The 12,469-nt window shown below is 38.0% G+C and overlaps 1 protein-coding gene across 4 annotated transcripts in view; it reads right to left on the bottom strand.

Moving 5' to 3' along the window:
• Positions 1-12,469, bottom strand: part of Rbm27 (RNA binding motif protein 27) — a 62,592-nt gene continuing 50,123 nt past the window's right edge. For 2 of the 4 annotated variants that reach the window (XM_087593091.1, XM_087593092.1), the window contains 6 exons: positions 12,275-12,349; positions 11,991-12,155; positions 8,220-8,324; positions 7,924-8,112; positions 4,333-4,461; positions 1-3,117 (listed from right to left, as the gene is read on the bottom strand). In XM_087593091.1, the coding sequence (XP_087449217.1) occupies positions 3,034-3,117; positions 4,333-4,461; positions 7,924-8,112; positions 8,220-8,324; positions 11,991-12,155; positions 12,275-12,349 (747 nt within the window). In that variant the 3' untranslated portion in view covers positions 1-3,033. The remainder of the gene's footprint in view (positions 3,118-4,332; positions 4,462-7,923; positions 8,113-8,219; positions 8,325-11,990; positions 12,156-12,274; positions 12,350-12,469) is intronic. The other 2 variants (NM_001372344.1, NM_001108429.2) reach the window with 1 other exon arrangement.

The raw sequence follows: 12,469 nt of genomic DNA, 5'->3' as shown, positions 1-12,469 counted from the left end.
TTTTAGTGATTGTTATAATTTTTGGAATGGTTCATAACTTTTCCAGATTCTTTTAAATTTGTAATATTTTCATCTTTTTTTTTCTCTTTCCCCCCAATTGTGAACCATTCCATATTGCATCTTTATTGCAAAAGTCAACATGCTTCTTAGAAATTCAGATTGTAATCGATAAAACAAACATTACATATATGAATTTAAATGTATAAACAGTTAGAAATCCAACAATATCTCCTATATACTATTACACAAGTTCACAATCTTGTAAAAACTATAATACAGGCATACTATACATCAAGAGGAAACATCCTTCCTTTTCACATGATTTTTTTTTCTTTGTGAAGTAATGAGCCATCACCACGGATCTTTTTCACCGTAAAAGGACTGTTTTCCACTATCTCAGCTGGTGATGACATTTTCCCAATGCTCCAAGAAGAAATTGAGAAAAACTCCGCATTCCTTGGGGTAACCTTTTTAGGCTTGGGCAGAAATCTAGAAACTCTTACTGACTGGTCACACTGGCAGCTCTTACTGCTGATCTGCTACACAGAGTTTACACACTAGGATAGCAGAATTTGTCTCAAATGCTAAATGTTATCTCTATAAATAAAAATGCCAAGAAAACAAGTCATGGTGTGGAATTTACTTTTAAGAAAAATTCTAACAGTTGGGGATTGGTGGATGGGGAGAAAGGGAGAGAGATATATACACACATACACATGTTCAGCTATTTTATGCTAACCTTAAGCTTTATAACAGTACAATTAATCCCTATTTTCAAATCATGTTTTGAGTTAAACACATTGGAAAAGAATTTTAGTTATTTTTAAGGAATACGGAGGGACCCAAAACCTTAATAAAAAAAAAATGATCTATTTCTTGTATTAGCACCGTTCTCGTTCATCCTCTGCCCCAATAACTAAAAAGCCAAATAAATCCTCAACTCTCTCTATAGTGAGTGCATAAAGATGTCATTCTTAAGGTTAAAAAAAAAATCATATGAAAAGGAATCTCATTCTGCTCAACTGTCAGTCTACTGAGACTTTTCTTACGGCTTCACTAATTTACTGTCATTTTCAGTCTCCAAATACAAAAATACAACAATTCTTATTGAAATCTATACGCTGGTAGTTTTAGTACACAAAAGAAAAAAACCCAAACAAATTATTTACAAAATTATACAGTTTAAGAAAAAACTTTGTACAAAAAATATATAAATCCTTTGTTCCCTCTATCACGTTTAAATGGTCAGGACTCAAAATATTCACCACAATGAATCTTTCCAAATATATACTGACTGAGCCACAAACATCAAGAAAATTTCATTAGAGACGATGGAGAAGTGAGGAGCAAGATGCTTATTGAAGGTCCCGTTCTGACGTGTTCCTTCTGTGTGGGCTTAGCAGCCTCGGTGTCATGAGGAGCACACGATAACCTGGAGAGGAAGGCCCACCACAGGGCAACGCTACACGAATTCTAAAGTGCCTGGTGTTTGACACGTCAGGACAGTGTGAAGAGGGAAGAGATGATCAGAAGGCGGGATCTAGCTCTTTGTCACTGCGTGACTCTAGAGTCCTGACGGTTTTAGGTTCTAAGTGAACTGTTTCTATTTTAAGAAACAGTATTTACCTCAGGGAACAAACCCTGACACAGTTAGTGATCACCCAGAACCTTCTGAAGCCAACAGGAAATTTCAAATTTTCACACCACACATATTATAAAACATAGCTGTGTATCCCTTGAACAAGTGACGTCCTCTGTACAGTAATCATTTCATTTCCCCAGAGGTCAGTACAGTGTAGTGTTGCTCCTGTGCTTTTCCATCTAACATTCAGAACACAAGGACATAAATTTACACACATATTTTACTTAACAGACACTCTGTACAGTGTACAGTAAAAATGCACACGGTAAATGAAACTGCCTACTAAAGTGTGTGTATGTTCACGGACAGCAAAATCTATAAAATTATGAAAATATAAGGTCATCTAATCAATGTCAAGTTAGAATCTCATTTATTACTAGCATATCCAGACTCCTAATCCCCACCTCAGCACCTCACCATCATCATTACAATGCAGAAGAGACCGTCAGCCTTTGGGGTAACTGTAACTACGCTGAAGCTTTAAAGGGGAGGGAAGCCAGTATCTCTGTGCCCTAAAATTCCGCCTTTATTTTCATCAAAGCATCACTTCTTTACAAAGGTGCTGGTTTAAACCTTTTACTGATGACTGATTCTTGATTGCCCAACTGAATCACTCATTTCAAAAAGTCAGGCTTATTAATCAAAAGGAGTGAAAAAGATACAAGGGAATAAGTAAAAGGGCAAAAGGCAAAATGAGGTTTATTTAAAAGGGGTAGGAGGACAACTGAGGCAATGCCCAGCACATTTCAAAACAGAAGCCCCAGGGCAGGTGTGAGCGAGGAGAGGACGCAGCAGAGCCAGCTTTGTGCTCTGCAGCTTCTGGGAACAGAGACGGTGGTTTTGCTGCAGCTTTGCCACACATAAACTCTGAAAAAGACTGACTTATAAAGTGGGTTCTTCCATTGTTTAAAAAAAAAAAATTAAATTTACTTTTCTTCCAAGATCATTCTTGAAAGGAAAAGGTATTTAAATTACAAGCATCTCCAACTGTCTGACGACCCATCCATAATAGCTAAGAGTTAAGAGATTCCAGGCGATTTTGACATTTAATGAAATTTTTATCAGCAGATTTATAATCCAAAATAAAATTTCTGAACACCCTGTCTTTACACTGAATCCAGCACCAAGAGCAGAAGCAGATGGTGTGGAGGGTAAGGTTCTAGAGAATCCGGTCACTCCTGTGGGTCTTCACAACTGTGTAAAGTCACGGCCTCTGGTGATTTGATATCACAGACAATTATGAGATGTGTTTGAATAGCAACTTGCTGTCCTTAAACCTACTGTGTTGAAGAGAAAAAAAATTTTTTTTGGCTCATTGACTTCTTTAAATAATTCTAAAAAGTTGTTCTTCTAAACAATATTTCTAAAAATTACACAACTCGCATCAAATTTCATCTTCGCCACGAACGAGACTCATATTCATCTTCATCTTCATCATCATCATCATGCAAAAACAAATCTGAGGTTTCTGTTTCCTAAAGAGAGGAGAATACGCATCTGCTTAGCTGTGCACGAATGCAGAGTAAAACAGTCACATGATAAACAGACTAGCAAAAAACCTAGGTCAGATTTACCTGTAGTTTATTTTCAGGGCAAAACAAACAACAAAGGAACAAAACTACCAACCAACCAACAACCCTAATTTTCACATTTAAACACTTAACTGTGCACTGATCAACCCAGAAACAAAATGTTTGTTTCTTTGTAATGGGAACACTCAGCACTCTCAATAGTGATCCTGAATCATACAACTCAACACTGCAAACTGTCAGTACAGTGTGGCTAACTCTCACAGAGACTAGAAAATATGCTTCCTGTCTGGCTGTGATTCTGCACTTTTTAACACATTTCTCCTACCCACATCCCAGAATACATCTTACAGACGGCTATTACTATTTATCCTGTTTAAAGTAAAAGTCATTATTGGAGGTTTCCATTCCAATATCACCAAGAAAATAAAATGCTAAGTGGAAGTCAGCCATCGTAGTACACGCCTATAATCTTAGCAGTTGGGAAGCAGAGGCAGGAATTTTGTGAATTTGAAAGCTGCCTGGGCCACAGAGTTAAACCCCATCTCAAAAAGCAAAGGAACAAAACAAAATATTAAGTGAATGTTTAAAAGGAATTAGTCAGTGTGTATGTAAACATGTACACATATATATGTACACTGTAAATTATAAAAAAATAATTAAAACTGACTTTATTCCATTATCAAAAGTGAGGAAAATCAGTAATTTCCCCAACTTTTCCTGGGATATCTATCATTGATTGTGAGGAGTGAATATGCTTGAACATGCTAACTTCTCCCATGATACCAACATTCCACATCTTATACAAAAATCTAAAATTTGACACAAAAAAGAAATATCTACAAATATCGTCAACTTACTTATTGTGACTTACTTTCTTCCTAATTTGGGGACATTTCTGCTTTTGTTATTTAAACTCATCCATATAGTCAGAACATATGCATTAACTAGAAAAACTTGATTCTTTTAAAAGCAAGATTATAGAGTGAGAACTAATTTACATCGTGGGGCTGAATCTTATCTTATTTCTCCTATTTTAAGAGACTAATTATTGCTTCTAGGCTGGTTTTAGCTAAGTGACTAAAAGAAAAGTGAGACTATTCTACACGCATAGTACTTGACACACAGAAACAGAAGGCAGCGCTGTGCCTCGGATCTTACTCTAATAGCTGACTTTACCTCTTCTTTGACTTCTTCTTCCTCAGTCTCAGTAGATATAGACGGTACCTTGGGCTTGTGCCACGATATCTGTAGCCGACGGTCTTTGAATTTAGACGATTGGTTTGTAGCCTAAAGTGCATTTTAGAAGAACACGTAAGTATGCACTCATCTTTACTAAGGGTTTCCTCAAACAGTGCTACTCAAAAAGTGAAATGGGCTGGAGGAAAAACAATCAGCTGAGGCACACCTATGTTTGGTCCATATGTTTTATGGATAGGACTGTTGTGTTACCAGTCACTCTACTGAGCCAAGCGACACGAGGATAGCAAATACTCTCCTCATTCAATGACTGATCCCTGACGTGGTATTTACTTATTAAACCTTAAAACCATATAACTTCAGAGATGAACCATCTCAGTCATTGCATTGCACTTCTCAGTTTATCTGATAACTCTTCCTATTTCCTCCCCATAACTTTCTTTTCTAGACAAAGGGTCTTGATAGATCGATCCTAGGTTGACTTGGAACTCTCAACCCTCCTGCCTCAGCCCCCATGTTTACTTTTTTTTTCTCAAATGCTAACAATTCCCTAGCTCATCAACACACACAACAAATGCTAATGAGAGCTGGGCCTGACATCTCACACCTATAATCCCAGCATCCAAGACTGAGACAGAGGATTATTCCAAGTTCACCCTGGCTACACTGTGAGTCCCCAAATACATCTGGACTATGGAATGAAACCTAGTCTTTAAAAGAAAAAGCCACTGTCCCAATCATGGTAAAACCTGTTTCTTTCCCTAACCCCAAACACCCAGTAGTACTATGGGTTGAATCCAGAGCCTTGTACATACTATCCAAGTGTTTACCACAGAGTTACATCCCTAACCACTAAGTGTTTTCCTCAGTACCATTTTCTAAATACTTTTCAGCAAATGTCAATGAGAAGACATCTCATTTACTTATTTATTTTGAAAAAGGAATGAACCTAGAGTCTAATGTGTGTTAGGCAAGCAGTGTATAATACACTACATTTCTAGATCTTAAATGATGCATATGCAGAAACTTTTTGGAAAACAAGTTACATTTAGAACAAAAGGTCTAAGCTGAGCCATCGAGATGGCTCAGAGAGTTAAAGCTCTCACCACCCAAAACTTCATGGCCTGTTGATCACTGAAACTTACAACATCATAAAAGAACCAACTCCCACAGGTTGTCTGCTGACATCCAAACACATGGGTGTCATGGCGTAAGCAGTCCCCCCTCCCACCAAAGGCCAGTCTTGGTGATGTAGTGGGTCTGAAGTCAGCTTGACTTATAAAGGACTCCATCTCAAAAGAAAAACAAAGAACAGGAGAAACGCACTCAGAGGTTAAAAGCACTTGCTGCTTTTCCAAATGACTCATGTTCAGTCCCCAGGCCATTCACAACCACTTGTAACTAATTTGTTACAATTAAAATTTGTACTTTATTAAAATGATTATTAAAAGGAATAAAAAATAAAGAACAGGCAGAGGCTTATAGGTCAGTAATTAGGATGCTGAGGAAGGGATTTTGCGAATCTGAAATACATATACTGTGAGTTATAGGGTACCTGAGGTATAGAGTGAAACCAATCTCAAAAACCAAAGGCTGTGTGGTAGCGAAGCACACCCATAGCTTAGTGCTAGGAGGCAGATGATTAAGAGATCTAAGTAATTCTGTGACCTGCACTCGGGTCCTCTTCAAGAACATGCCTTTAAGCTGGGTGAAGTGGTATATACTTTTAATAGCAGCACTCAGGAGACTCAAGAAGACAGACCTCTGTGAGTACAAAACCAGTTTGGTCTACAAAGTGAGTTCCAGGACAGCCAACACTTTTATAAAGAAAGACTTTATATCAAAAGAACACACATAAAAAAGAATCCCAGCACTGAGGAAGCAAAGGCTCTCTGTTAGTTTGAGGCCACCCTGGTCTACATACTGAGTTCTAGAAGAACCAGTGCTATGTAGAGAGACCCCATCTCAAACCTCATCCCATCCACACACCCTAAAAAACAGGAAATGCTGTTAATTGCTGAGACATTTCTCTAAGCCCAAAATTTGCCAATTTTTGCTATATACTATTAAGATATATGCAGCTATATTATAACAGACTGTATATTATTTATATTACATATTATATGTCTAGTTTTTATACTGTGCATGTATTCAGATGTGTATTTGCTTGTGGAGGACTCAGGCTGACACTGGTGTCTTTCTAGATGTATTTTCTTATTGTCTTGAGACAAGAGTTCTCAACTGAACCCTGAGTTCAACAACTGCCTAGCTCAGTTGCCAGACGCCTCAGGTCTGTCTCTGTGGCCTGAGCACTGACATTAGAGATGCATGCTGCCGACCTAGCTTTTATATGGCTACTGGGGATCTAAATTCAACTCTTTATGTTTTCACCAACAGAGCCATCTCCCCAGCCCCATCTATATAATTGTGAAGCCTGTGTTCATCATGATTTGCCTCACCACCTTAAACATAAAACAGAGTTAAAATATTTTTCTCAAGATGTCAGGGGTGGGGTGAGGGTAGCATTGGGATGGCTCAATAGATAAAAGTATCTGATACCAGGTCGGATGGCCTGAGTTTGGTCCCTGGAACACACAGATACAAGAGAGATCCACCTACCCAAAAGTTGTTCTTTGATCTGTACGTGCATATTGTGGAACATGCACATCTCCTGCCCCCACATAAATAATACAATTTGTAAAAAGTTGCCTAGGTCTGGGTAAGCCTGGTTATCATTGCTGCGGTACTTGTTAGCTGTGTAATTATCATCATCAGTTTGGTTTTGAATTTGAAGAAAAGACTTTCACTGGAAGACTAGGGAGCCTCAACCTATACAGTGCTTGCCTAGGACAAACAAGCCCCTTAGTTAAATCCCTACCATAATCTAAAATCAGGTACAGATACATGCCTATGATACAAGCGTTTGAAAGATAAAAGCAGGAGGATTAGAAATGCAAGGTTGTCCTTGTTGACCTGGGAATCTGGAGCCAACCTTGGATACTTGAAATTCTGCCTAAAATTTTAAAGAGTTCACTGTATACAATTTGACATGTTTTTCATACTTATAGTCATTTACTATTACACAAACCCACTTATGAAACTCTCATTGAAGACGATTACCAATGAGTTAGTGAACAGTTAGTGAATGTACTGCATACGCTGGTCTGTCTGCAGCTGACCTCTATTACACCTGTTAACTCTATATACAGAACACACATGCTTACTACCTAAGGATTTGAGTTTTGCCTCTTCCAGATTACTTTTAATTAATTTTTTTCCTAGAAACACCTGATAAACTGTGAAATAATCCTAAGATCCTATGGCTTTGGAACACTGTGCCACTACAAACATGTTTATGTAAATTATTATGAAATGTCATAGCAAAACCTACTTCCTGACCTTGAAAAGTATATTAATAAGAAGTTGATAAGGCCTGTGTTTTAACCACTAACGTTTCTAACCTAGAAATAATTTGATATTTATAGACTGTAGTGAACAAAGTGCTGAGTGCATTGTTTTTAAGAGCTCGTATGAGTTACATTAAAAGCTTACTGAGAAATGCTGGAGCAACTCCTCCTTTTCCTCCTCAATGAACCCTCCAGCTGGGAGTGCTTTGGGGCGGTGGTCCACCACCATGTGATTCAGTGAGCCCCTCCCTCTTCCTCGACCCCGGCCTCTTCCTCGGCCTTGAGAGGACATGGTCTTTCCTCGCCCCACAGGTAAAATACCCAATCTGGCAGCCTAAATAACAACAAAAATAAAAGGTAATGCACATTGTTGGATTAAACCTTCACAGGTACATAGAGAGAAAATCTATTTTCTGAGATGTTAAGCGAGTTAAATCTCACCTCGACTTGTAACTGACTGAGCTTTTTGCGTAACTCTGTTGTATCTTCTCCTGAGGAGAGCCTCTTGTGGAGGTCCAGTTCTGTGTCCAACAATTCCTTCTGGGCCTGGAAAAAGCAAAAAGGAAAAGGAAGAGATTAGGTAACTCCTAAGATCTTATTCAGATCATTATAGCTACAGAGTGACACACTTCTCCTTCCAATAAAGGAAATTAACCCTCACAGGGATACTGTAAACACAGCCAGCATTAACGATTCTGCTGGAAAGGTAAGATACCTTTCATGTAATAAAGCATCATAAATGAAATGTAACTAATCAAATCAAAATTACATAGAAAATACTTATTAACTTTACAAAAGACCAGTGATGTGGCTTACACCTATAATCCCAGTAATCATGGGTTAAAGCAGGCCTGCCTCAAAACAGAGCCACTCCAGGTTATAAAGTGAAATCTTGTCTTTAAAACAATTAAATGAACTAGTTAAATAAGTGCATCAGTATAAATAAAGAACAGTAGAGAATTAATTTCAGATTGGTACTCTATTATTGCCATTTTTTTTGTATGAGACAGATTATTGATTTTAAGTAGTTTTTTTTTTTTTTTTTTTTTTTTTGGTTCTTTTTTTCGGAGCTGGGGACCGAACCCAGGGCCTTGCGCTTCCTAGGCAAGCGCTCTACCACTGAGCTAAATCCCCAACCCCTGATTTTAAGTAGTTTTAAGTAGCTGTGGAAGACTTTTTCCCTCACATGCTTTGTTTTTCATAGTATACATGTGCACATCTGTGTTGGGGTTTGCATAGTCTTTAAGGAGGTCAGAGATGGTGTTGGATCCCGTTGAAAAGGCAGTTGGGAGCCACCTGATGTGGGTGCAGGGAAGAGAACTTTGGTCCTCTAGAACAGTATTCATTTTAAACCACTAAGGTGTTTCCTAGCCCCCTGTAATTTGCAAAAGGCACACGTGGCTGGGTATGGCAACACATGCCTATAGTCCAATTTAAAATAAAGAGAAGGCGGAGTTGCAAGGATCTCTAAAGCCTACAAATTTGTGGCCAACCTGAGTAATATCCAAAAACCTTCTTTTATTAAGAAAGAAAGAAAGAAAGAAAGAAAGAAAGAAAGAAAGAAAGAAAGAAAGAAAGAAAGAAAGAAAGAGGAGAAGGAGGAGGAGGAAGGAAGGAAGGAAGGAAGGAAGGAAGGAAGGAAGGAAGGAAGGGGAAGGAAGAGAGAAAGAAAAAAAAGAAAGAAAAAAGGAAAGGACGGACGGAAAGAAGGAAGGAAGGATGGATGGATGGATGGATTGATTCAAAAACCCTTCCACATGTTCCTGCTAGAACCTTAAAAAAAAAAAAAATCAATAATATATCTGAATTGCATTTTTAAAGATTTTTTTAAGCTTTATTTGTGTGTTTTGTATGCCCATATATGTGTGCCTGATGCTCAGAGAGGTAAGAAGGGTGCGCAGGATTCCTTATAACTGGAATTACAGATGGCTGTGAGCCATCATGTAGGTGCTGAGAACAAAACCTGGGTCTTCCTCAATAGTAGCAACTGCTCTTTTTTTTTAAACAAATGTTTTTTTTTTTTTAAAGATTTTTTTTATTTATTTATTATATGTGAGTACACTGTAGCTGTCTTCAGACACACCAGAAGAGGACATCAGATCTCTTTACAGATGGTTGTGAGCCACCATGTGGTTGCTGGGATTTGAACTCAGGACCTCTGGAAGAGCAGTCGGTGCTCTTAACCTTTAGCAACTGCTCTTAACCATTGTGCCATCTTTCCAGCTCGTGGACCTGTATTTTTCAAAGCCTTCTTCTTTCTTTTTCCTGTTACAGAAATGTGTGTTACCCTCCCTGGCTTTACACACTGGCCTCAAGCTCATTGCATAGCTGAGACTGGCTGTGAGCTTCTCCTTTTCCTGTTTCTTCTCCCAGTACTAAAAGTACAAGTGCTTCTCTGCATCCGACGTTCAAGAGAAGCCCACGGAAAGATTTAATCTTTCAAGCAAACACACCCAGGTCTGTTACTTAGCATGTGCATGTGTTGCTGCTGTACATCTGTGGCAGTCAGAGGACAACCCATGGGAATCAGTCTGCTCCTAACACCCTGTGGGGCCTGTGAGAAGAACTTAGATTCTTAGGCTGTACAGCATACCCAGAGTCATCTCAGCTGTCCAATAATTTATTCTTAAATTAACAATAGAAGTATAATTTCAAATATACTGTATATGTTTATATATATATATATATAGATAGATAGATAGATAGATAGATAGATAGACAGACAGACAGATAGATAGATATAATAAGCTTAGTCCCATTTCTTCAAGGGCTGAAAGTAACCTAAAAATAAAATCCCGCTGGAGAGATGGCTCAGTGGTTAAGAGCACTGACTGCTCTTTCAGAGGTCCTGAGTTCAAATCCCAGCAACCACATGGTGGCTCACAACCATCTGTAATGAGATCTGATGCCCCCTCACGGTGTGTCTGAAGACAGCAACAGTGTACTCATATATAATAAAGAAATAAATCTTAAAAAATAATCCCAATTCAGATCTATGATACAATGAAATCTTATACAAAGCAAGTGCTCTCCTAGGGTAAAAAAAATGGGCAAACCAATAAAATTAGGTATAACTGGATCCAGAACTTCTAATTATTCATTTACTTAGCATGTTACATATATACTCTTGTCAAAAATCAATGAGTGTGTTCAATTAGAGATCACAACTTAGTTGAAATAGGAAATATTTCTTTCCTTTTTACATTTTACCAATTTCTCTTTTAACACAGACAAGTAAAAATTCAATTTAAATAAAGTTATGTGTGCCAGGTGTGTAGCTCAGAGTGAGCTTGCCAGGCATACATAAGGCCCTAGTTCAGTTCCCAGCACTGAAGAAACTGGGTGTGATGACAAGTGTTAATGACATCAGCATTCTGGAGGTGCAAGCAGAAGGAGGAAAAGTCCAAGTTTATACTTGGACATTTGAGTTTGAGCAGCCTAGGATACATAAGACTCTATCTAAAAAAAAAAAAAAAAAAAAAAAAAAAAAAAATTTTAAATTATCCCATATTATAGTAGCATGTCTGTAATGACCATACTCAACACTTAGCCTGAGGCAGGAGAATGACAAGTTCAACACTAGTCTAGGCTTTAGAGTGAGACTGTTTCAAGCAAACCACACATCTAAACAAAGACAAGACCAAAAAAACAACCACATCTTCCCTGAAAACTAAATAAAGTTTTAGGCATTTAAAAACGTAAAAGGCGGGGGCTAGAGAGATGGCTCAGTGGTTAAGAGCACCGACTGCTCTTCCAGAGGTCCTGAGTTCAATTCCCAGCAACCACATGGTGGCTCACAACCATCTGTAATGAGATCTGATGCTTTCTTCTGGTGTGTCTGAAGACAACTACAGTGTACTTATATATAATAAATCTTTTAAAAAAAAATGTAAAAGGCAAAACCAACAGATCATTAGGACTTATGTATACTCACTGGTTTAGCAACTGTTTAAAAATGGATGTAACCCTGGCTTCTACCGCAGCACATCTGCTATACAGGATTTTTAAACTTTTCTCAAAGAGCCTACTTATATCACATCAGTAAAAACACACTGTCTAATAATGTCTGCTGATCTCCCTCCACTGGGTCTAGCAGTAACTTTACTAGCTACAGTAATGGCTGCCTATGGACTGCAGAGTATTCTCAAAGTACTAAGCACATTACAGATGTTCTTCCTGTAAGGCAGCTAGGGGAAAAGTGCAGTCAGATACCTCTGTTTTTGTCTTTACTTTAGATGGTGTGGAGACTGCAGAAGATGTTTTTAATTCATCCTTCAATTGTGAGATCTTCTCTCCCAGTTCTTTCAAGGTCTTCATTATGTTTGCTCTTTCTTCTGGTTTCATGTTTTTGTTTTTTTCTAGTTTAGAGATCAGCATCTACAAAATAATCAGGAAAAACTAAGTCTATGTTTAGCAAATGTAGGCCTTACTATGACGACTTTGTAAATCAATTCTATACACCATTCCAGCATGTGAACAAGGGATTCCTTGAGTACCTTCTGGCATTCTATCTGCTTTTCCAACATTTCTTGTCTCTTTTTCCTCATGTCTTGCTGTAACTTCATAGCTTCCTGAATAATGTAAACAAAGAAGCCGTAATGGATTAGAAAAGAAAATTTAATGATACATTCCCAACTCATTTCTTCTTCTCTAAATTGGACTTTCCTCCCTGAATCAAACAGTGGAAGGGG

Source organism: Rattus norvegicus, chromosome 18, assembly GCF_021556685.1.
Source record: "Rattus norvegicus strain SHRSP/BbbUtx chromosome 18, alternate assembly SHRSP_T2T, whole genome shotgun sequence".
NCBI classification, from domain to species: domain Eukaryota; kingdom Metazoa; phylum Chordata; class Mammalia; order Rodentia; family Muridae; genus Rattus; species Rattus norvegicus.
Note: the sequence above shows the minus strand (reverse complement) of the source record. Positions and strands in the feature narration are given on the sequence as shown.